Source organism: Cibotium barometz, chromosome 19, assembly GCF_041138505.1.
Source record: "Cibotium barometz isolate CiBa-2024 chromosome 19, ASM4113850v1, whole genome shotgun sequence".
NCBI lineage: Eukaryota > Viridiplantae > Streptophyta > Polypodiopsida > Cyatheales > Cibotiaceae > Cibotium > Cibotium barometz.
The window spans coordinates 3,737,081-3,763,448 of NC_141064.1; the positions used below are offsets into that span (position 1 = coordinate 3,737,081).

Here is a 26,368-nt window from a genome sequence, read left to right on the forward strand (position 1 = left end):
GCAAACAGTGGGATAATCACTCTCTAAAAAGTCTTGTTTGTTTCACGCATTAAAAAGAACTTGTTGTTAGTCTCTGCCATTGCTAAGGTAGGCCTAGTGGTCAGATTTGTTGATGACAAGCGTTCAATTCATGACCGGAGTTATGGAGCTACAACATGTCCCTCTTGATTTAAGAGGGCCCCAATTCAACTTCTCGATGCATCACACTTCACAAAGAAAGTTTTTTTGCAAGTCTAGGATGATTAACACAAGCCCACTCATAATGTCATCCTTGAGGTGAAAGAAAGTTTCTTTCTCATTAACTGTCCATTTGAATACTACCTTCTTCTTAGTGAGCTCATGCAATGGTGAAATAATCCATGCAAAGTGCGTGATAAAACGCATGTCATATGAGCATAAACCCAAAAAGCTGCATACTTCATGTACGGAAGGCTTCTATCTTTGCAGGATCCATCCTGATGCCATCCTTTGACACAATGTGTCCCAAATAATAAATCTCTGAGAGAAAAAATTCACTCTTCTTCACATTGATAAAGAGCTTGTGCTTACAAAGCTCTTCAAACACAAAAGCCCAATGTTGGCAGTGTTCCTCCTCATTCTTGGAAAATACCAAGATGTCATCGAAAAACACACCTTTGATTTCCCATGCTCACGGAAAATGTGATCCATCATTCTATTAAATGTGGCCAGAGCATTCGTAAGTCCAAACGGTTAACCAAAAATATATACAAACCAAATCATGTCCTAAATGTCATTTTGTGTACATCTTGTGGTGCCACATGCACTTGGTGATATCCACCCTTAAGATCAATATGACTGAAACATGCAAACCCATCAAGTTTTTCGAGGATGTCATCTATACGTGGGATTGGAAACTGGTTCTTAATGGTAAGCTTGTTTAAAGTATCGTCATCCACACACGTGGAAGAAACCATCCTTCTTTTGCACTTGCAAGGCAGGTGAATAGTATGGCCAAGAGCTTGGCTGAACCAAGCCTCAATGCAATAATTCAGCCACTTCTTTCATGATCTCTTCTTGCTCTACTCCGCTTACCCTATATGCGGGTCTATTTGGCCGGGAACTACCCGACACCAAATCAATGTGGTAATTCTCGGGTCTCTCAAGAGGTAACTCTCCTAGCAATGCATCTCCAAAACAATCCTTGTATGCATCTAAAAGGTTCAGCCTATCACTCATAACAGTGTCTACTTTCACATCATCACATTTAACAATGTCACGTACAAAAACCAAGTACACAGAAACACACTTTTTCATTGCTTTATTAATCTGGGCATGAGATACAACTCGGATGGAGTCTCCCTCTTGACCAATCCTTGTATGCATCTAAAAGGTTCAGCCTATCACTCGTAACAGTGTCTACTTTCACATCATCACATTTAACAATGTCACGTACAAAAACCAAGTACACAGAAACACACTTTTTCATTGCTTTATTAATCTGGGCATGAGATACAACTTGGATGGAGTCTCCCTCTTGACCAACTCGATAACATGCATGCGGCCCTTGTGAATAAAAGTGATTCTCCTTGTGTGGCTCGGTGCCGTGATGCCACGGTTTTCCCGGCAATACATCACATCCCTGTAATGGTGCAACCAAGAATTTCTCATGATCAGGGTACCCATGGATATGTATGTGCAATGATAGGGGTCACTTGCACTTGCTTTCCCACAAAAGCAGCCTCCGCCTCAATACGGAGTCTCATCTCCTCTACATCTATGCTCAATGCGGATGCCATCTCCACAAAAATGAAGTTATATGTGGCACAATCAGCAAACATAAAAATCGCAACCTGATCCTTGAGCTGTCCCCAAGCTTTGCAAACCATCCTCTCTTTGTCATTATTTCTTGACTTCCCTTGCACATCAGGAATGGCATGCACATTTGCCTTTTGCAGCTTCTCATTGTCCTTATTCTTGCATTTAGGACATTCACGAAACATATGCTCTTGGCTGCCACATGAGAAGCATTTCCCCTCTTCCACATATTGCTCCCTTTGCTCAATGGTTAGGCTAAATTTGCGCTTTTTTTGAGAAGCATCCTTGGGCTGCGTATTTTCAGCCTTCTCGCAACTCTTTACATCTTTCACAAAGGGTTTAGAATGCTGTCCACCCTTTTGCATGTAGCAAAAATGGAGAGACTTCCAAATAGATCTTCCAAAATTTGTTCACATATGTCTGCACATACTCATTATCTTTCTCCTTTATCTTGTCCCACTTGCTCACGATCATCTCCATAGCATGGGAGGCAAGAACTTTGCATAAAACCTCTTTGAAGACCTCCCATGTCTGAACTGGGCTGCTAGAAAGCTGTTCAGTGATCCACCAAATGAGTAGCCGAGCCCTAAGGAGAGGTCAAGTGGTAAAGAGGAGTGGACATGCTATAATGTCACTTTTAAACAATGTATATTGAGTAGTACGAAGGGATGCATATGCCACGTGTCTAGGAACTCAAATGCATTGACATGTGTGTCAGGGGGAGTTAAGGGATCAAGAGGAGTGGGCATGCTATACACGTCACATATGAACAAGGTACTATCAATAGTACATAGGGATGCACATTCCACATATAGCGGGCTTCAAATGCCTAGGCAGACAAAGATGTATACATAGCAGTATGCTACTTTCCTCCCCCCTTCTAGTAGGAGATTTAAATTTCAGAGCTTAAAAAGGTTCGTTGCTTTAAATCCCAGAACTTAAAATCAACAAGTAAGTTTAAATTCCAGAACTTAAAATCAACAAGTAATAAAGGTTGGTAAGATGCATTAGACTTCTAGAGGTGGGAGCCTAAGGAAACAAGGACAGCCAGACTTATGACGATAAGGAAACATTACAACATATGGCCTCCGTTGGATTTAGGGCGTGCATGTGGGCAGATCATTTACACTTGGTTATCTGAACGGCCTATTTCAAAAGGGGCTGGCTTGCTTTTTTCGTGAGGGCACTAGTACAGTTGACTATGTCGTGGGATCTCAAGGTTTAATCACAGCATGCTAGATCTTACCACCAACTCCCTTCCTGTGGGGATAATGTCGTACTTATATTAGTTTGAGTTTTTTATGTGCAATCCCAAAAAAGGCCATTGTACATCAGGCTACCTATCACACAGTTCTATTTCGACCACCAGCTCGAAGGGGTTTATGTTACTAACCACTACAGTGCTTATCCACCATCTACCTACATTAGAGGTTTGAATCCAGTATCTAGCATAATCCATTCTGGAGGCAGCCCTGAAATCTGGCTTATGCTTCCAAGTTGTGGGGTTGAATCCCTGTTATTAGAACTTACAGAGTCCGGCAACTGAGAATATGAAAAGAACAAGCAGGACAATGAACCATGAAAATTGATATAATAGAGTGGGCATAGTTTCAAATTCACAACAATAGCTACCTCGAGAGATACTGATCGGCCGTCTTGCACTTCTGTTTACGACGGGATTTCCCTTGAGGCACAATGCCACGAGATTCAAGCTATTATCTCCACACAAATACCATTTCTGCACCTTGTCTCTATTTGACTTGCCTTTGCCATGATTTGTAGTAGTGGCATGCCTGCTGACCACAACCCTACGAGCAAATATGACCACACCAGCTGCAGCCAAAATCAGTAAGCATGTTCCTCCAACTATGGCTAGAACCATTTTGAGTGGAAACCCATTGTTGCTGCTCGAAGAAGATTCTGATTATACAAACAAAAGCAGGAGGATCAGGAAATAATTTATGATTTCCTACTCTTTGCTAGCTACCTTGCTACTATCTTGTTGTGCACCACCTATCCGTTCCGTTCTTCTTTATATAGTAGTCCTACCATGAGCTTAATGTCAAATGGAGAATTGACAAACTTCTCCAACGGCCTTACTGTGAGCTTAATGTCAAATGCAGAAGTGAAAATGTACATGTTTCCCTAGAGTAGAGCTAGTGCCAATGAACTATTTTAAAGTTTTGTCCAGCTTTGCATGAAGACTAGTCGTTTATATATAAGTCAATTTTAATATTAATACACATTCATTCCCTTACAATAGAATACTTGTAAGCTTTCCTCTTCTCTACTGTTAATTACTTGTGTGTTTTGTTGGATTCTTGCAACCTTGAAGGTTCGCTTGCTTGAATAGGTTTGAGTGTAGGTTTCTTTCTCTCATGAGCTTCTTCTCTATCCATCTCTTGTAAGAGAAAACTACCATGAAGGAAATGCTCTTCTTATCTCCATCTAGTTAAAGAAAGCATGTTGGTGTGACAATGGCATGTTTCCTTTGTCTCGTGCATTCCTACTAAATATCATTTCCACACTTTACATTCTATACTTTTTCATACACTTTGCAGGTTTCCATCATCATTGTCATCAGGGCTCTACTAGCAGCCATTTCGGTTGCATTCAATAGGCATTGACAGTATCTACAAGTAGTTGGGATATTTGCATTTTGTGTCAAAGATTAGTTATTTGCAAGCACAATGGCAAGCGGTGATGATTTGGGATTTATTCTGTTGCCGAGGATACGCTTGACGAGACCAACTACCCATTGTGGTCTTATATGATGCGCCATGTATTGGTCGCCAAAGAGCTTTGGAATTTTGTTATTGGCATCGAGACACACCATATCTTGCCAACACAGTACAGGTACTTTGGATGATGATACAAATTCTGATGTAACTATGGCATCTCCCTCCACACTTCCCACAACAGAACAAGCCCAGTGGGATGGCAGGGATGCACAGGCAATGGCAGTTTCAGTGAAAAGGAGCATTATTCCTCATATTCGCTCGTGTAAAACTGTGAAACATGCTTGGGATGTGCTTGCTACGCTTTACCAAGTGTGTAACGAGACACGAGTGGCCTGCTTGCACAAGCAGTGAGAGTCCGAGCATATGAATGAGAAACATTTAATGGATGAGTTCCTCACAAGCATTAAAGATCCCACGGAGCAGCTGGCATATATTGATGAGACCTATCCAGACACTTCTTTGGTATCTACTATTCTCGTACATAGTCACAGGGGACGGAAGGGACGGACTGTTGGAACGGAGGGACGCCGGGTCGGGACGGTTCAACAACGGGGACGGTAGGGGACGGTCGGACGTCCCCCTTGGAGGCGTCCCTCACAAGGGACGACGAAGGGGACGGCAGTAGGAACGAGTACGGCTGGGAGCCGTTGCGCGCAGTCAGACTCGTTTTTTTTTTGGCCGTTCTTAGCCGTTTTGCCTTGGCCGTTTCTAGCCGTTTGGCGAGGCCTCGAGCCTTTGAGGCTTGGGCCTTGGCCCTTGGCCCTTGCCTCTCTCTTGCCTTGAGGCTTGGCCTTTAGGCTTGAGCCTTGGGGCCTTGGGCCTTGGCCCTTGAGGCTTGGCCCTTGCCTCTCTCTCTCTCTCGAGTCTTGCCCTTGCCTCTCTCTCTTGCCTATCTAATATCTATATAAGAACAAGGCTACAAGGCTACAAGGCTACAAGCACACACACACCCCTTCAAGTTTTCAAAGTTCAAGCAACTCTCTCTCTCAACTTTCAAGCCTCAAGCCTCATGAGAGCTACACTCTATGAGTGTATCTACTCTCTCTAGTCTCTCTCCCCTAAGCTTCTTCTAACTTAGTAACTTCCAACTTCCAAGCCTCTCACACAAGGCTCTACTCTCTACTATCTAGACTCTCTCTCTCTCTCTCTCTCTCTCTCTCTCTCTCAAGCCTCTTGAGTCTTCCAACTTCCAAGCCTCTAGGCCTCTAGGTTCTCTCTCTCTCTCTCTCTCTCTCTCTCTCTCTCTCTCTCTCTCTCTTTCTCTCTCTCTCTCTCTCTCTCTCTCTCTCATTGCTCAAGGCTCAAGCCATCTTCAACCATAGCATCATCCTCAACCGTCAATGCATTCACTCTTTGATTGGCGTATTTTGTTAATATGACTCAAAAGCTTACCATTTTAGTGTAAATTTGTGCTCATTTTGATGTACTTCCAAAGTAGAATAAGTGTGGAGTAGAAAAAAAAAATTTTTTTGAGTGTCGTTCCCTCCCCCGTCCCCGTTCCCTACTTATGGCCGTCCCCCGTCCCGTCCCCGTCCCCGTCCCCCGTCCCTTGTGACTATGTTCTCATAGCTCTACCGGATTCATACCAAGGTTTTGCATCTACACTACGGTTCATGATGTAGGATAATCCCAATGCCCTTACTTTTGATGGGTTGGTTGCAATGCTCTTGCAAGAAGAGAAATCTCAACAAAAACAAACTAGTATGCATCTAGGAGATCAGGGGTTTGCTGCCAGTCAAAAAAGTAAAGGCAAAGCCTTTTCTCATAGCAGCTATAAGCCAAAGATAAAATCAAACCAGTCTTCTAGAAAGAATGCTGAGAAGAGGGGTGATAAGTAAGGCAAATGCAACTCCTGCCATAAGACAGGCCATTACATCAACGAATGTAGGAAAAGGCTGGAGAAGAAAAGGAAGAAAGAGTGAGGCATGGCTGTGGCGGATGCATTAGCACCAAGTGCTGAAAAGAAGAAATCCGTGAACTATGCACAAGATGATTGGGCATTCAATGTGCACTATAGTTAGGATCCTTCTTTCCATCACCTATGCATGTCAGTTTTAGCATGTCTGGTACTTTGATAGTGGTGCTAGCAAGTAAATTACTTCTCAGCATGATTTATTTTCCTCACTTGAGTCTGCACCTCAAGGAGGAACAGCCACATGTGCAAACAACTCCTCGTATCCAGTAAAAGGAGTCGGTAAGGTTGCTCTCACTACTTCAAATAGTGGGACAATCACTCTCTCATCAGTCCTTTCTTTTTTTTTCCCGAGAAAAGATCCTTTTGTTAGTTAATGAAAAAACTGCCACAAAGGGTGTAGGCATATGCTCACTTATGGTAGTGCTATGTGTGAACAGGGCTTAACCAAGGGCACTTTTTCCCATGTGGTTTTTCCCCTTGGACATCAAGTGTGAAAGGACACTCTAACATATAATATTTTGTACTTCTATATTATATGGATGTGGCACACATGCAAGGGTTGACTTGCATTTTGTGGATACCACACTTTTGGTTCTCTCTCTCTCTCTCTCATTTCTTTGTGTGAGCTTCTCTATCCTGCACCTAACCCTAATATGCAGGTTTGTGTGTGTGAGTGTGTGAGTCCAATACCCAACATTTGGTATCAGAGCTGGGAGCTGGGAGCTGGCCTTGGAAAACTGCTGCTGGAAAAATTTCTGTGAAATTCCATCCACAGGCTGCCAAATTCCGTCGCCTGCGTTTTTCCGTCCGTCAGATTCCGTCGCCGCTGTATTTCCGTCCATCGGAGCTCAGCCGTCCGGCCGCCAGAGACGGGCGGCACTAGTGGGGAGCCCACCACCGCCGCCCAGCTCGCGGGCGGCGCCGCCATCTACAGCCGCGGTTCTTCCACCTCCACCCGGCGCCCGCTTCTGCCGCCACCTAGGGTCACACAGTCGCCGGCCGACGTGTCGGTCCTGCGGTTCCGGCGTCTCGGTTCAGGTCGTCTCGACCCGCTTTCCAGCCCGTCGTCAGCATCGTTCCGTTCCGGCGCTACTCCAACGGTGTGTTCCGTGCACACGGCGTTGCCCCTCCGTCCTGTTCACGTCCGTCCCTGCTCGACGTTCCGTTCCGGCTCGCTCCCGCCAGCGACTACAGCGGTTTCCGCTTCAGACCTGCTCGCCCGACATCACCGTGCCCAGCAGCGCCCAGCGCTCCCTAAGCCCTCCGTGCTCGCCTTGCTTTGAGCGCCCGACTCCGCCTGCCAGGTCGCCTCTGCTGTTCGCACCAGCTGCCTAGCCAGCGCCCATCTGCTTTTTTCCCCGTCGGCTGCCCACAGCAAACCGCCGCCCTGCAACACTCCCTCTAACGCCTCCACCTGCAACGACTGCAACCGTCTACAGCTTTGCTCTCCTCGACACCTGCAGCTCTGCACAGCTCCACCGGCTCCCGCCGTCAACTCTATTTGATTGTCTGCTCCAAGCCTGCTGCCCCTGCAGGAAGGTATTTCTCTGTGCAATTTTTTTTATCAAACTCAAATACAAAATCTGCAGCCATTGCAGGGCAGGTCATATGCCGATTTTGCAGACAATGAATACTGTGCAAGTCAGATTGAAAAGAAAATTACAGATGAAATTTGGGGGTTTTTGAAATTGAGGTCAAAATCAGCAAATTGAACCTCTCTAATTTGCAGAAATTTGGGGGTTTTCAAAATTGAGGTCAAAATTGGCAAATTGAAGCTCATACATTTGCAGAAATTTGGGGCTTTTGTGAAAATTGGCCAATTAGATGCACATTGAAGCAATTGGAGTGCATAAAAATTGGGGATTTTCTAGTTGGAGCATGCAATTGGGCATTACAGCTGCGATTTGTCGCGTATGTATACACATTGAGTGTAATTGGACAATTTGGTGCAGGTTTACACTTGAATTGGTTTGCAGGCATACATTTGCGCAGGACATTTGGTTGCCTGGCAGTGCACATTGGTGCTTGGTTTGCTTGCAGTTATACTTTGTTGACATGGCACAAAATGCTACGGATGTATTTGGTGTGCTCACCCAGGAGGACAAGCTGGATGGATCTAACTACTCCCTCTGGAGTTTTATGATCCGTAATTTGCTGGTAGCCAAAGGGCTTTGGGGTATTGTGTGTGGTGATGACACACGCCCACATACTATTCAGCCAGCCACGCCTCAAAGGGGAGGTGCTCAAAGAGCTCCTGATGCAGATCCTGCTCCCACACAAGAGCAGAAGAGATGGGACTCTAGAGATGCACAGGCCATGTCATTGATAGCCCTTTCAGTGAAAAGGACTATTATTCCACACATTCGTTCATGCAAGACATCGAAGCTTGCATGGGACACATTGGAAGCAATGTATCAGGTACGCAACGAAGCAAGAGTTGCCTACTTGAAGAGGCAATTGGATCTTCTTTCTATGGATGAGGGTGACTCTATGGCAGATCATCTCACCAAAGTGAAAGATTTGCAGGAACAATTGCTCAACATTGATGAGGTTATCCCAGATAGACAGATGGTCACCAACACTCTTCATTCTTTACCGCCTTTCTACTTGGGCTTTCACACCTCTCTCAACCTCTCGATGAGAGGAGGTGGTGATCCCGTCACTTTTGAAGAGCTCGTAGGTTTACTCTTGCAGGAAGAGCAAACAAGAGCAAACATATTGAGCAACCGTGGTGGAGAAAAGGCATTTACAGCCAAGGATAAGGGTAAAGCAAAGAGCTTTAAGCATGGGGGACAACAGTCTAGCAAGGCTGGTCATGGACAGCCCTCTTCTAGTGGTGAAAAGTCTGACAAAGGGGATGCAAACAAGCCCAAAAAGAAGGGAAAATGTCACTACTGCCATAAGCCTGGACACTACATCAATGAATGTAGGAAAAGGATTGCAAAAGAGAAAAAGAAAGAAGCAGGCAATGCAGTAGCAGACTCTTCGGATGACAAAGCACAGCAATCAGCTAATGTAATCCAGGAAGAGTACACTTTTTTGGTCACATGCACTAGTGACACACCAGGTGCTTCAGACACTGATATGTCTTGCATTGCATCTGACAGACAGAATGCATCATGGTATTTTGCTAGTGGTGCTTCGAGCCACATCACTTCATGCAAAGATGTATTTCAGCACTTGGTTTATGCTTCAAATGGCCGCACTGTATCATGTGCAGATCATACCACATATCCAGTAAAAGGGAATTGGTAATGTCATACTTATTGCAGCCAATGGTGCCAATATATGTATGAAAAATGTATTGTATGTTCCAGGGATAAAGAAAAATCTGCTCTCCGTCTCAGCCATAAACGACCAAGGTTTAAAGGTTGAATTTGAAGATGGGAAGTGTTTGGTAAAAGACCCATCAAAGGGTTATGAAATAGTCACTTCTGGAACACGATACAAAGGCTTGTATAAGCTGGACAGCTATGACAAGTGCACTTATGATGCAAATACAGTGGCTGCCCACACTCCTGCAATACATGATGCAGAGCTATGGCATGCTCGTTTTGGGCATGTAAATTTTCAGAGTTTGATGCTTTTGCAGAAGCATCATATGGTTGATAATATGCCGCCTCTTGAGTCTCCGCCAAGACATGTATGTGAGGGGTGTATTTTGGGAAAGATGCATCGGAAACCATTCCCCAAAGATGGAGCTGTTAGAGCTGAAAGTAAATTACAGCTCATACATAGTGATGTATGTGGTCCAATGCGGACACCATCCATAGGGGGGCATCTTTACTTTGTCACATTCATTGATGACTACTCCAGGTTTGCTTGGGCTTACCCTTTGAAAGCGAAAGAAGATGTGTTTACATGCTTTCGACACTTTGTAGCAATGGCTGAAAATATGTGTGCATGTAAAGTCCAAACACTCCGCTCCGATAGAGGTGGAGAATACATGTCAAATGCATTCAAGGATTATATGCTTCAAAAGGGCATCAAACACCAATGTACTGTGCCTTATACACCGCAGCAGAATGGTGTAGCTGAAAGGAAAAATAGATCTCTCATGGAGATGGCAAGATGCATGGTGAAAGCACAAAAGTTGCCTCACAAATTTTGGATGGAAGCTATAATGTGTGCAACTCATGTGTTGAACAGGTGTCCAACAAAAGCTTTGAAAACCATAACACCATTTGAGGCTTGGTATAGCCGAAAGCCAACAGTGGATTATATGCGTACATTTGGGTGTTTGGCATATGCACATGTGCCAGAACAACTCCGAACAAAGCTTGATGACAAAGCAATTAAATGCATTTTTGTGGGCTACAGCAATGAAAGCAAGGGATACCGTCTTTATAATCCAACTACACGAAGGATTTTTGTGAGTAGAGATGTCGTATTTGCTGAAAATTCAGAACAGCCCATGGTCAGCTTGTATAAAAGCAATGATACAGGCATACAGGACATGTTTGATGGACTTTTACCCATTGCAATTAGGGGGGATTCAGATCAGCCAGCCCCTACACAAGAAAATCCACATGTAGAAGATGTGGACCAGCCAGCCATTCAGCCCCCTTCTGTGGAAGAAGTGGAAGATCTTGTCAGGGAAGAGCAAACAGCCATAGACACAGCCAAGTCAGTGCCAAGATGGTTGCTGAAAACTTTGCAAGAAAGCAAACTTGCAGCTCCACTCATCACAGGTAGAACAAGGGCTAGTTCCAGCCATGCCTTGAATGTACATCGTGAGGAGTCTGCATTCGCAACGGGTGGTCTCTTTGATTCAGAAGAGCCTTCTTCTTATGAAGAAGCACATGAAAATGAGCATTGGTTGCAAGCTATGCAAGCTGAAATTTCTTCTATCATGAAGAATAATACATGGGATCTTGTGGAATTGCCTAAAGGCAAGCATGTAATTGGCACAAAGTGGGTGTACAAAGTCAAAAGAAAGTCTGATGGTACTATTGACAGGTACAAAGCAAGACTTGTGGCTAAAGGCTACTCCCAGAAAAAGGGAATAGATTATGAAGAGACTTTTGCTCCTACTTCGAGAATGACCACAATAAGATCTGTGATTGCATTGGCTGCCCATAAAGGATGGAAAGTGCATCAATTGGATATCAAAACTGCATTCTTAAATGGGGATTTACAGGAGGAAGTATATGTAAATCAGCCCATTGGTTTTGTAGTTCCTGGTGAGGAACATTAAGTATGCAGGTTGCACAAAGCATTGTATGGGTTAAAGCAAGCTCCAAGAGCTTGGTATGATAAGATACATGCTCATCTAACCAGCCAAGGTTATGAGAATAGTCCAGCTGAAAGCACATTGTATCAACAGACACCCACCACCATTCTCACTGATAGCCAGAGTGCTATGGCCGTGGCACGAAATCCAGTATTTCATGCACGTACCAAGCACATAGAGATTCATTATCACTATGTCAGAGAGAGGCTACATGCAGGGGAGATCAGTTTATCTTATTGCCCTACACAGGATAATGTTGCAGATCTATTCACAAAGGCTTTACCTCGAGAAAAGTTTGAAGCTTTCCGCAAAGCTTTGGGCTTACTCTCATACAGAGAGTGATCTGCTACCTTGTACAGGTTCACACTTCCACTACAGGGGGGATTTGTAGGCATATGCTCACTTATGGTAGTGCTATGTGTGAACAGGGCTTAACCAAGGGCACTTTTTCCCATGTGGTTTTTCCCCTTGGACATCAAGTGTGAAAGGACACTCTAACATATAATATTTTGTACTTCTATATTATATGGATGTGGCACACATGCAAGGGTTGACTTGCATTTTGTGGATACCACACTTTTGGTTCTCTCTCTCTCTCTCTCTCATTTCTTTGTGTGAGCTTCTCTACCCTGCACCTAACCCTAATATGCAGGTTTGTGTGTGTGAGTGTGTGAGTCCAATACCCAACAAAGGGCTAGATACAACCACGAAGGACTAAATACAAACTCGCCTCTTTTAAGAGCGAGGATCGAAAGATCAAAAAGGGGGAAGAGTCGCTCCTCCTCCGGCTAGCCGCTCTGTGAGGAGAAGGCTATCTCAAACAAGCGGAGCGCGCGGGGCCGGGGGGGGAGGCGAGGAACAACCACACAGGTGGTCTGTAATGCCAAGTGGGGTCACCACCTCTTTGTGAGAAACGGGACACGCCTCCAAAGCCTCAAGAAAGCTTCCCGCCGCTTCTGCATGTGGTCAGAACTGTTAGCAGTCATCTCTTGTTTGTATGTTACACCAGGGCCTCTATTGTGGGTCGGGTAGTGCTATTCGCAGACACAGCCTGTTGATGTGCTGGAGAAGCATAGATAGGCAAGAGCAGATGTTGAGGCACATGTAGGCGAGTAGTACTAAAGCGCAACGAATGGCGAACTAGTTGGAGATGGGCAGCATAGTTGCCACACGTTTCATAAACGTTTCATTCATTTTCCAAAAGTTTCAAAAACGTTTCATACAAAAAGGGGAGGTACAGGGCTCAAAATTTATATACAGGTTTATAATATGTTAAAAATATGTTGCCTTCCCTACAAAACAATATTAAACATGCATCATTTACACATTAAAACTAACAAATTGGCAACATCAAGAATCAAGATCTGGATTTCATCATCAATAATGGAAACTACTCAATAATGGCACTCAAAGTGATCACAAAAAGTTTGAATCTTGAGCTGATACAAAAACAGTAAACTGAAGTCTGAAATACACAAAGTAAAGCATGCTGAAGCCTGAAAGATGCAATCATGCATGAATGATGACAATTAGTAAACTAGAGGAGCTTGATAGCCCCAAAGACTAAAGTCCTCAATATGGAGTGTGGGCACTACCAACTGGGCACTCAATCCTCAACATCCTCGATGTCCTCATCAGTACTCTCCTCGGTAGACTCAATGTCACCCTCAGAAGAGGATGATGCTGGCTCAACTGTTTGCAGGTGCCATCAACTCCTCATACAACATAGCATATATGTCGCGCTCCTCGTGAGGAATCTCTCAGACATCTTTCATCTTCTCAATGTCAATTTTATCGACATTGACCTGACGAGGCTCTATCGGATTGCCTGACTGCTCAATCAGGCGGAGATTGCAATGGCAATGCACCAACCGCTCCAACTGAGCAGTAGACAACCTGTTCCTCTTCTTTGTATGGAAGAGGGCCCATGTGCTCCACTTCCTCTCAGGAGGACCCGAACTGCAATCTTGTGAGAGGACTCGAATGGCGAGGCGTTTCTGCCATTAAAGTACAAAAACTTTGTAAGTACAGGCCCCAAGGTACTAAAGTCTAAGTATAATCATCATTGATCAATGTATTATGTAAATAACAGACTTGTCTTTTAGAGTTGTACTCACCAAGTGAGGCCTACTGATCCCATACTTCTCCCACCATGAGACTGGCTGAAGCTGTGTCTCTCGCATGCATGCAGTCTGTCTACCAAATGCGTGGCTGGCATTCCGATACACTAGCCGCTCATCCTCCAAGCGTCTCATGAGCTCCACGTCTCCTCCTGTCCAGTTCTGAATGTCATCTTGCCATCCATCTTCCAACTCTTCATTAATATACTGGGCCTCACTACGCCAGAGAGGGTGCAATATGTGGGCAACCACGTGGATTGGTCTATGGAACCAATCCCACCGGTCATTCCAAACCCGTCGAATGTCCTCAACCCCCCTGAAAATTAGCCATGAATGATCAAAGCTATTAGCTCACTCCTATAGGCTAGGATAGATCATAGTACGAACAAACTTACAAGTTACAACAAGAAGGCAACTAGTTGGAAGTTCAGTACCTCTCATCTGTCAAGAGAGTGCATTGGTTAAGAGCCTCTCTAATCCGGCTTCAAAAGCTCAAGGTCACTATTGGCACGAAACATTGCCAAAACATTGGGCCTCTTCGTAACAAACTTCACCAAGCTATGCGCAGTGTCAAAGATGTCAGCAATCCACCTAATCTTGGCAAGATCTTCAATGAGCAAGTCTAGGCTATGGGATGCACATGGAGTCCATATAATCTGTGGAAACTCATCCTCTAGCATCCGTCCCATAGAGACACATTTGCTACCATTATCTGTGACCACTTGCACTATGTTTTGTGGGCCTATCTCCATGATAGCCTCGCGGAGGTGTGACCATATAAATGCTCCTATCACCACTATCCCAGGCATAGATGCATCAATGGCACGCAAAAACATAGTGCCCTTGCAAGAGGACACCAAAATATTGTACACATTCCTCTTGCATATATCTGACCACCCATCACATAACAATGTGCAACCATACCTGCTCCAAGTGGCTTTTAATGGCTCCATCTCCACCTCCACTGCTTGTTGCTCTCTTCTGAGCTCTTTAGTGCGCAAGGTCTCATAGGAGGGTCCCTCCCACTCACATCCAATGCGGCTGATTGCCCTCATGGCCTTTTTCCATCGTGGTGTGCACACAATGTGAAAGCACATTGGATGAAAAGCCTAGTGAGTTCTCTAGTTGCATCTTTAATTGCCTGCCTTTGCATGCTTGCTTGAATGCTTGCTCTCTTTAGAGAGGCTTTGGGTGCTGCGGGCAAAGGGGTTCGTGTTGCCGTGGGAGTGGAACTACAAGCACCCCCAAATCCTACTTGGCTCTGTGCATCTTCCTCTGAACCCAACCGTGTTCTCTTTGATGCCTCACATGTATCCTCACTAACCCCAATATCCTCAAGCACAGGCCCACAACCGCGTCCTGTCAGTTGCTGTCTTTTCCATTCTTGTAGCTCAGCTTTGATGTTTGCAGGCACAAGTTTGCATGCACCAATGCCTTCCCCAGTTAAACCTGTGAAATGGGCCTTAACACGGATTATGGACCCTCCTGAGCAAATCCCACAAAAATTGCATTTCCACTTTTGTGTGCCGGAACCACCATATTTAGATAGGGGAGTGACATGGGCCCACATGGCATCCTTACTGCGAGGCATCTTGACAAAAGCAGGGCATGAAAACCCCCAAATTTCAAAATCTGTGTGTTTTTTACAAAATCGAAGAAAAAAAGCACAAATCAGCACAACCAACCAGAGAGTTGGCGGGCACAGAACCTCGAAAGTGCGGGAGGAGCTGGTAGGAGCTGATTTGTGCAAGGCGGGAGCTCCTTCAATCAATTTCCCAGTCGCCTGTAGACGTTTTTTCGAAAAACGTGCTCTCTAGATAGAATACGTTGAAAAAACGTAGGTTTCCCAGCATCATGAAAGAAACGTGTTTCTTTCCTATGAAACGTTTCGTTTCATTCACATGGAATGAAACGCATTTCATTGCAACACTGCATGGTAGGGGAGGCCAAAACGCGGAAGGCATCGCCTTAGAAGCAACTTTTTTTAAAAAAACTTTAAATAAATTTCATGGTAGAGCTGCACAGCTAGGGTGAAGCTATGGTGGCTTGAAGGTGAAGGCAACCATGGCCATGGAGCAGAAAGAGATAAAGGGTGAGTTTTCAGAGAGAAGACTGCTAGAGAGAGGGTAAAGTACACGACTCAATGATGTGACTTTTGATTCATTTCTTCAATGAAGTCTATGTACCTTTAGGAGTTACAAAGGTTCTTTTCCTGAGATCACTGCTTATGTCATATCACACACAAATATCTAGATATTATTATAACCCCTCCAAGAGGTGGTTCACACACAAACGCTACCACACTCACAAGAGTGGGTTCACACAAGTAAGACCTTGATTCCCAACAGCTAGCACTTGCCACCCAACCATAGGCTCCAAACCAAATCCAATGGGAAGCCACCCCCAAGCTAGAGGCCATGCAGAACCTGGCATCATCAGTATCCACACAAATTACATGTCCATACCTTGCACTCCCTGCCATCACGTCTGTTTGTATTTAAATCTACTAACATAAAAGACTAGATACAAATGTATTCCCTCATGAAGATGCAATCTGTACGCTACCTCATTAATCTTTTCAAGATTAAGTATGGTCTAGAATATCTCGGAGATAACTTGAAAACTTTTCTAGTCCTCTCATTACCTAAGAATCTTTAGGAATTCTCAAGTACACCATTTGGCCTTCTTCCCAGATTGCTTTGGTTAGCATTGAATTGTGCTCTATCCTACACATTCCGAACAGACTCTTTTTATTTTCTTTTTTTTAGTAAAACCGTTGTCTCATTAAGAAAAACGAATTATACATTCATAGTTGTCCCAAATCGGGGCGGCTACTACTCAGTTCAGAAACAGTGGGAAAACACTTCTAATTGCTTGAAGGAAAGGCCCCTGATTTCATGAGAATCTGGGAAGGAAAGGCCCCCAATTTCATGAGAATCTCAGAGGGATTGGAAAAGGGTTCTCCGGAAATAAACAAATAGCCGGACAGAATTTCCAGATAAGAGCAACTGATTTCAAGCATGGTACATAGTCCACAATGCCCAAAATCTAGTCCAGTCAAGGAAGTATATATAGTCTGGTAGGGAAGGAGAAAGGAAACCAAAGAGCCAGAACATTCGACCGAAACGCATCCCAAGAAAACGAGCCCGAAGATGTTCAGACAATTCATGAAGAAAATCCCGAGAGTGTAAAGAATTTCAAAGAAGGTGAGGCACTGTCTCTGTAGGATAGGAGCACCGCCAACAAGAAGCAATGGCAATACGCCTTCGTACCAAAAGAGATCCCATTGGGTACCCAGAAACATTCGTTGCTCCTTAAAACAATCGTTGCTTGAGGAGCAACCCACTCTTCTAAATTCTTTTTAGTGCAGCTTTCCACCAAGCAAGAGATGGGAGCACCGCTGACAAGAAGCAATGGCAATACACCTTTGTACCAAAAGATATCTCATTGGGAATAATCCAACCAATTATCTCCACAGAAACAATCGTTGCTTGAGGAGCAATCCACTCTTCTAAATTCTTTTTAGTGCAGCTTTCCACCAAGCAAGAGATTTTGACATATGTGAGAGGTGATTTGCATGATCCTGAATCCATGGAGGTGGTAACAAATTGGCAAAAGGTAGAGGAGTATGTATCAAAACACCAATCTTGAAGTCTCTCTATTTCCTCAAGCATTGGGACTGGCTGAAAGGGCTGCATCATTTCTGAAATGACTCTCCAAATTGGCTTGTGATGCATCCCCAAGTTGCATTGTCTGGCTACACGTGGAAAAGTGAACATAACCATTTTTAATGTGACAAATTCCCAATGTAGAGAGATTATATGCCTTTCTTGAGCAAGCGTTGGATCAAATACCCTGCTCCAATGAATACTCTACAACAACAGTGAGTTTCCCCGATTTGGAGGTCTACCGAACCATTGAAACTGACACAGTATAGCTTGCCATACATGTGAACACTAGGCCAAGAAATAGAAGACCGCTTGACCATGCATACGGATGTAGAACGTCCTCTAGATCTGAGCGTAGATATCAAATTCCTGGCATACCAGATTCTAGTCTACTGACACTCGGTGTAGACACAAGTCCCCTACCAAGGTGTCAGTCCACACGACCCTTGGAATAGACATAAGTTCTCCACCAACTAGGCATCAGCCACATAACCCTTGGTGTAGACATAAGTCTCCTACCAACTAGGCGTCATGTCCACATGACCCTTGGCGTAGACATAAGTCCCCTACCAACCAGGCATCATGTCCACATGACCCTTGGCGTAGACATAAGTCCCTGCCAACCAGGGTGTCATGTCCACTCTACCACTTGCACTTTGTGTTGGTACTCTAATCGCACACCTTGGAGGCAAGATGGGCTCAAGTGTGTAACATAAGATAAGAATCACTCATAGGCATGCATATCCTAGTGCTCCATAAACATTTCTCCTACACATAGTTTATAGGCATTTGGGGCGCCAATAGTTTTATCGGCATTTCGGTTGCTAGCACAAATCCATAGAATAATCCTCACTACATGAGTTGTCATACGCTCCATGAATCCAATACATCCCACAAAGGGAGCCTTAAATCCATATGATAATCATGTATACCATAGATACCAAGCATTTCAACCATTGACAATATTTCCCTGAAACAACTCAAGGCAAACAATTCACCTTGTTTCTTGTATACATATACAAGGGTAAGCACTTATCCAAGCATATTTGCTAAACACAAAACGAATAACAATGGTAAAGTATTTCTCTTATTTGTCAAGTTTGTCATGGGTCCAGAAGAGATTGCTATGGGCTTGATAGAATAACCCAAATATCAATAAACTAGTCCAGGCATAAAACAAAGTCTATGTTTCCAAAGTAGATTACACGAACTCATATATCCATAAGCCAGACATTCTTCTGCTCATGCTCATGATGCATGTCTCCTCCCATAAGTAGATAAGCTCGCAGTGTTTACCTACACTAATAGCCAGTGTTTATGCGACCCCAATAGGATCGTCTTCACACGAGGGTGAAAGAGCCAAAGCTCTGATACTAATGTAACTTCGCGTGGGACAGAAGGGGTTTCTCAAAACACTAGTCTATTAATGCAATTAAGCACTTAAATTGGCCACAACTTAAACATATGCCACTTAATTTCACAAAATTGTAAAAGAGAGATGTGCACATTTGACACCACATAGAGGCCAGAATGGACCGACCCCCCTCCCTCCCTCTTGGTGTATTCAATTACCCAAGGAGAAAAATATCATGTACAAGCTTTGGGGGAGCACACGCTCCAGATTTATCCAGTGTGCTCCCAAATTTATCCACATCCAACCATCAATAATTCATATACATGGATTGTCATCAAAAAACGCCCCATGAAAATGCCAAGAATATGTATACTTCATGTGGATACCGGCCAATATAACTTATCCAATAGCCCACATAGCTATCTATAAACCCATATGGCTGAATTAGAAGTCCAAAAAGCTCTCCCACAAGCCCATATGGCTGAATCATATGCCCATAAAGCTGTCCATAAGCCAATATGGCTGAGATACAATACCCCACGGCAATAGCAAGTGCCAAATGGCTCAAATACAAGCCAAATTGCTGTAGCAAGTGTCCAATGGCTGTCCATATATAACCAATTAGAAAAGAGAAATGGCTAGTGGTTGAGAATCATAATAAAAAAATCAAATACCCTTGCCTTCAATATTTCTTCGCGATGGAAGCCTTCAAAACAATCTCCAACATCCGGTATACTTCATGGACAGCTGAGAAATGAAATGATATATTAACGTCTCTAAGAGGCCATAATGGCCTATGAGACCAAAACTAAGAGTACATCTGAAGTTGGTGTCTCATCAAAGAGAACAAATAAATAAGACTAAAAAGTACAATAAACTGATTGTCTTACAGTTATAAGAACAAAATTGTAAGACTCCGAGATGATACTAGTAGAAAATACTAGAAAAGACTAGAAAACATATATCAGGTAGATCCATGTATGCTGATCAGTTGAAGTGTTGCCCTCTCCTTAGATCAAATATCTCCTTAGATCCATGTATGCTGATCAGTTGAGAGAGAGAGAGAGAGAGAGAGAGAGAGAGAGAGAGAGAGAGAAGAGAAATGAAATGAAATGAAATGTTATATTAACATCTTCAAAAGGCCAAAGTGACCTATGAGACCAAAGTTACAACCATGTGACATCTGATACACTGTCTGGAAAAGAAAAGAAAGAACTGAAGGTAAGTATCTAGCCCTACAATACATCAGTAGGGAGCATCCGGAAGCAGCAACTAGAGAGAGAGAGAGAGAGAAAGAAAGAAAGAAAGAAAGATTTTATTAACGTCTTCCAAAAGACCGAACTCGGCCTATGAGACAAATCAGTGTACCTGTGTGGGGTATCCTCTGTCATCCCAACAAAATGAAAAAGTACTAAACTAAAAAGCTGAATCTGGGTGTGCAATAAGTACAATGAGTGGGGAGGGGATGGAGCTCTACTACTAGGAGAATGCAAAGCTATATGCATGGAGTATACAATCAATGATATGCAACCTAGCTAGCTCCATCCTGTACCATACTGGGGGTATAAAATGGTATACATCAATGAAGGGGGTGTCCACAGCTCCCTGAAGAACATGCCTAGGTTTGCTCTGAAGCGAGCCACTCGCTCCGCACCCTCTCTATGAAACTGAGTTCTGATCTCTGTCATCTCTCTCTGGTATAGGCGTGGTGTCCGAAAGCCAGTGTCCTCTATCTCCTGCGGGCTCTGAGTGTCTCTGCTCTTTGGAGAGTAATTCCCTGCTGTGTAGGGGCTGGGAGTGGGGTGGATCTCTGAAAAAATGTAGTAATCTGTGTCTGTCGTCCCCCCTCTGGAGCTGCCTGAGCCTGTAATGATGTCTCTGTGTGACGCTGTATGTCTAGAATGAATCTCCCCAGTATGCGCTGGTCTGCTGCCTCAAAGAGCTGGCGTAGGGAATGGGCTCTCCACCTCCTCTTTGCACAATCTGGGTCCTCTTGAGAGAGCAGCTAGCAATAGGACAGCCTGTAAGCAGTGGTAGGGAGTGTTTATCAAGACCTAGGTTGTTGAAGTCCAGCCCCTTCGGCAGATCTAATACAATTGGCTGCCCATCTTCTGGAAATTCCTGGGACTATAGTAATAAACAAACCCATGCTCTACAATTTAGGATAATAGGGTGCTGAGGGAATGCAAACAGCTCTTCGGGGCTTTCTATGGCGAAATCACCATGAAAAACTGCCATTATAAAAGTGGAGGCATTTCGCTTGGACAGCTTTCTAGTAATCCATTCCACATCATCATAACTAATTGCCTAAATATATACCCCTTTCTGTAAGGGATAGTATCAATGTAGAGGTGAATAACTGTTGGGTTTGCTGAAGGGTCCTTAACTCCAATTGCCAATTCTAATGCAGGATTAGAGAGAGTTTCCATGAGAGCAGCTGCATCTTCCTGTTCTTGCAAGACTAGGCTGAACACGGCTGTTTTTGAACTATAGTTTCCAATTTTGTGGCCCTGTCTTTCAAGCTTTGACACTCCTTCTGAGATCCCTCATACCTATGCTCTTGCACTCTAGTTGCATTTATGTTATGCTCTTCTTGGTAATCCTAACGCCGTTTTTCAAATATCCGTTTAGCATCGTGAAGTTGGTTTCTAGCTTTGCTACACTGGGCTTCAAGAAAGATTACCTCCTTATTTTTGTCTTTCAGTTCTAGTTTTGCATTTTTGTACGTTGCCTCTAGTTCTCCTACCTTGGAGTAGAGAACAGAGAAGAGTTGCCAATATGATAAGAGTCTAGTTTGCAGCAATAGAGCTTGCCCAAGTGAAGAGAGAGGGCTTCGATTTATTGAGATTTGGGACTCTCGTGAGCTAGAATGGAAAGTAAAAGCTATAATGACAAGTGGAGAGTTGAGGTGACAAGTGTGAGGCCACTTGTCTCACTTTGATCCATTGCCGTGCCACATGTTCCAATTTAAGAGATGGTTCCCATCCATAAACTTCATCTCTGAAAATATCTCAACTTGTAGAGCTTCTATCAAAGGCACTTCAACAAGCCCCCCCTGTTTGCTTAGTTAATGGGTGTAATGACATGAACGGAATTTTAATTGGGGGTTGTCCAAAAATAGTAACCCTCTTGGATTTTCAAAGTGTGATCCTTTGTATTCCACCTTATTAGAAATGTATGTGAGCACCATGCAGAACCATGTTTCAATACTAGATCTCTCCCAAATCCTTCGAAGCTCGCCATACATGCTTTCCACTTGACACTTGGAGCTCCAATGCCCATTTTTGTGTCCAAGAAACCATCTTGAGCGCCAGACCAAGCTTTTGTATAGGATAATCCCCCATTCCCAAAGCTTGTACTCTCCAAATATTTAGACGTCATGGAGTCCACCAAACCCCTTTCTTGCTGGAAAATGTCCGGGCTGGTGAACCAATGTGTCATGTGTGCTTGGCCTCCATAACCACCACCTATAGTGGAGGTCCCAGATCTGGAGTTTCAATGTCGAGTGTCAAGGTCTCCTGGACCTGGGGCATCTAGCTCTAAAAAGGGCATGTGCTCTCTCACAAAGTAACCCCCACGAGTGCGTGGTGCTGGCCTACCGCGAGCCTCAAGATGCTCACTTGATGATGTCGTGTGGCTTGGTCACGGGCTCGTTGGTCCCAAAGGGTCTTGCAGGTCTGTGATGCCTCAGAAGTCTATCTCTGTGATGTTTGCGCTCTAGTAAGTGAAATCCAAGACATCCTTGGTCTTTGTAATGCATCACCCATGACAAAGGCCAGAACCCGAGGTAGTGGTCACGGGGGATCTAAGCATTCATGATCCTGTGACTCTTATCTTCCTACCAGTACTACATTGCCTTCATATCTATCTATCTCGTGGAATGGCCTGTAATCTCCTTGTCTCAATCTAAAGGCAATTTTGATAACACAATTGTCTGGCATGAAACATGTGTCAATGAAGTTAATTGGACCTCTCAATGAATCCATCCTCAGTGACCATCAAGAAGTGCTCCTTGTATGATGAGAGCTTCTCGGAAAGCTCGGCTCCACATTTCAATGCCCAATCTATATAAATCCAAGTCAAGTCAAGATGGATGATGCTATTGATCTCTTGCCACGAAAGATCATGAAAGAGGGAGTCAAGGCTATACTAAAAGGGGAGATAGGTAGTCCATCTGAAGGTTATGTGACTATTGGTCGAGCCTACTATGGTTACAGAACAAAAGGCTATGGCAGGTGAAATCTCTCCATGGTTAAGAGAGAGAGAGAGAGAAGGGGGGGGAGGGGGGGCGGAAACTATTCTCAAGAGCGTATTGGCACGATCAATGTAGATTGGATTAGATTGATGTAATTTGAAGTATACTAAGTACATGCTTTTATAGTGTCACGTGCACGCCCGTGCCATGACTAATCCCTAGCATGAATATCAATAATCCCTGACTAATCAGCAGTTCAGTCATTAGTCAGAAGCATCAGTAGTATCACATCAGCATGGTCATCCTCAGCATGATCATCATCAGCATCATCAATAGTATTAGCATCACATAGATGGGTGCACACATAGTGACAGGTATACGTGGTGGACATACAAGACATAAGAGACTCTGGAATACCCAACAAAGCCCCTTCGGAGCGAAGGTCTTATGAAGTGGCGGTCATACTTATGGCAATTTGGAATCATTGGCACCGCGTGATGCAAAAGGTCACAGTGGCCATACCTGACATGATATAACACATCATAGTCAAGCTTGCAAATGGAGCTTGACCACACATAAGATTCATCAACTCTTCCAGACTACCACCTGACTTAAAATAGGGTTAATGAGGAAGTTACAGAGCCTTTTATAACACAAGGCAGTACCAACACAACACAGAAAACATTTATTACAAATCTTTTTAAGGGGTCATCCCAGGCAAAACACCCTTGACACTCACACACAAAAACATATAGAAAATCTGATAAATCCCCTTAGTCGGGAGAAGCTCCCCGCATAGCTCTGTGGGTGGAAGTGGTGCACTTCCCGCAAGAATTCAACGCTCATCTCCCAAGCATAGCAACATTGCTAGGTAAGATTATATACCCACCTAGATCCACAGGAAATGAAAATCGTTTTTGTATTTTGTGGGACACTAATAAACCCACTATCCCTCACATTTCTAATGGGGTGCACAAACCTAGAATTGCACCTTTAGCTATTGGCAGAAAATATTATGAGCTTAATTCGGGCGTGTTTGCTAAAGCCTGTTTCCAATGTTGTAAATTTGGACACATGGCTTCGCAATGTCTATTGAGACCTTAAGAGAACAACCATATGTTTGGGTCACTATTTCTAACACTCTCCCATGAACCAAACAACCATATGTTTGGGTCACTATTTCTAACACTCTTCCATGAACCAAACATGGGTATAAGACAAAAAAAGGCTAAGATGACCTAGACTTGAATGCTCTCCCACGATCAAAGATACCTACAAAGCTTGAGATACAATGATTATGATGACTAAGGTGAGGACCACAAACAAAAGTGGTTGTCTTACAAAGAAAGATGTCCATGTGAAAGATGACCTAAGCTTTAAACAAAATGTGAGAGTAGAGTGGACCAAGTCTATCAAAAGGCATAATCATAATCATTAAAGCAAAGGTTGACCTCATGGGTGGCCTTTGATGGAGAGTCTTCTTCTTTCTTCTCTTCGGCAAGATAGGCTTTTTGGGCCTTCTTCTTTGCATAACAAAACTCCTCAAGATGTCCTAGTTTGCCGCAAAAAGTGCACTTGAAGGTCTTCTTGGTTTGAGGAGTGGCTTTCGAGGATGAGGCTTGCCCTTTGACAAAATACGCACCATGAACATGGTACTCACTCTTCTTTAGAATCCTCTTCTCTTCTTCCAAGAAAGAAGCTTCAATGTCGATGAGAGATGGAGTTTGAAGATTTAGAAGAGTTGTTACAAGGGTTGATGAAATTTTACCTTGGTTTGCCAAGTGTGAAAGTTATCCCCTCAAAACTTTTCTCTCACCTCACTAGGAGCCATAGCAAGGTCTTACCTATCCTTGGCTCACACATGCTTTTGTATGTGGGGATTTCAATAACTCCCCCAGAGATGAATACTTCTATGCATCTCATATGCTGATGAATGAAAGACATGATGGCAGAGTTTCATCCTTCAGACGGATGCTAATGATATGTGGTTGGCCAATATGGTATACTTACCTGGATTTACATTTAAACGTAATGTTGTTAATCGCTATTGGGCACATCTTAATAGATGGTACATGCTAAATGCTTGGCAGTATGATGCATTCGCATGCAATGCTATGGGTGGATTATGCTACTCAACCGTCTGATCCTATACCTTTATGGATGGGCTTGTATTTTCAAATGTCTGTCCACGAACCTTCATTGCAGCATCAACGCCTTTTGGTTGTTAACAACACCTATCTTACACATGGCATATTTCAAGCAATGGTGAAGGCTGCTATTGCGTCACTTTCAGGTCAACTAATAGAAGATTTGGATGTAGCTTGGTATCGCTTTGCTCATTGCATGCAATCTGTCATTGCAGACTATGGTAGATGGTACATGTTGGATTATATCATCTCCACAGGGTCTACATCACCTTTTTTCATGCTTGTATTGGCCATTTGTGAGGCCCTGCATTGGCGTATCTTAGCACAGATTATTCAGCATTTGTCTACCATTTTTGGGTATTTTTAGGCATTTTTGTAGCATTTTATGCTATTGTCTTGCTGTCAACATGCTACAGCTAGCCGACCAGCACACTGGGCGAATATATAAGGGCTGACTCCCTTTCCCCCCAGTTCATCTCATTTTTCAGCATTCAGTTGAGGTCATTAGCAGCTGCTTCTAATTCTTACCATTGTACAACACCTACGGGCTTCCCTCGTACTCAGTTTTCAGCAATAAACTTCAATTTCCAGCATTTACAAGTCTAGTACCTGGGCCTACATCTGTGTTTTCTATTTGCTTCACTTTCTTTCATGGTATCAGACAAAAACACTGACTTGTGAGCAGATGAGAGCTGCGTTTTTTGTTTTGGGGCAGAGGCTTCGACAGTTTGCTGCGTTTTCTGCAGATTTCAGCGTGTAGAAGGTGCTGTGTTTTCTTCCGGGAGCAGAGGCTACCTCAAGAAAGCTGTGTTTTCTTCATCTAACACTTGGGACTGTTGTAATTTTCAGCAAAGATTGCTGATTTTTCTAATTGCTAAAGCCCTCTTCTAGGGTGCTGAGGACACGGAACTACATCTTGGAGAGTGAAACCGATCCCGTCAAGTGGAAAAGACTCCGTTGGACACCCACACGCTTAATAGCACAACTTTAAAACCACAAATTTGAAATGGACAACTTAATACGACTTGAAATTTAAATGAAATGAAATGGAAAGATGGACACCAGCATTGGGGCCGGAACGGGCCGACCCCCCCCCCCTCAATATATGATATATTTAATGGGAGTATTTAATAAATACAATGCTCCATGGGTTCCAAGAACCAGATAATGTCCATGTACATATGAAAACAGTACCAAACAAATATGCTCGAAGTCGAAA

General features: G+C 43.7%; 1 protein-coding gene across 2 annotated transcripts in view; it reads right to left on the reverse strand.

Annotated features, from left to right (window-relative positions):
- Positions 1 to 26,368, reverse strand: part of LYK3 (protein kinase family protein / peptidoglycan-binding LysM domain-containing protein) — a 101,007-nt gene that overhangs the window by 45,256 nt on the left and 29,383 nt on the right. The window contains exon 3 of one of the 2 annotated variants that reach the window (XM_086813129.1): positions 3,409 to 3,696. The exons of the other annotated variant lie outside the window; for it this stretch is intronic. Within the exon in view, the coding sequence (XP_086669255.1) occupies positions 3,409 to 3,696 (288 nt within the window). The remainder of the gene's footprint in view (positions 1 to 3,408; positions 3,697 to 26,368) is intronic. 2 annotated transcript variants of the gene reach the window in all.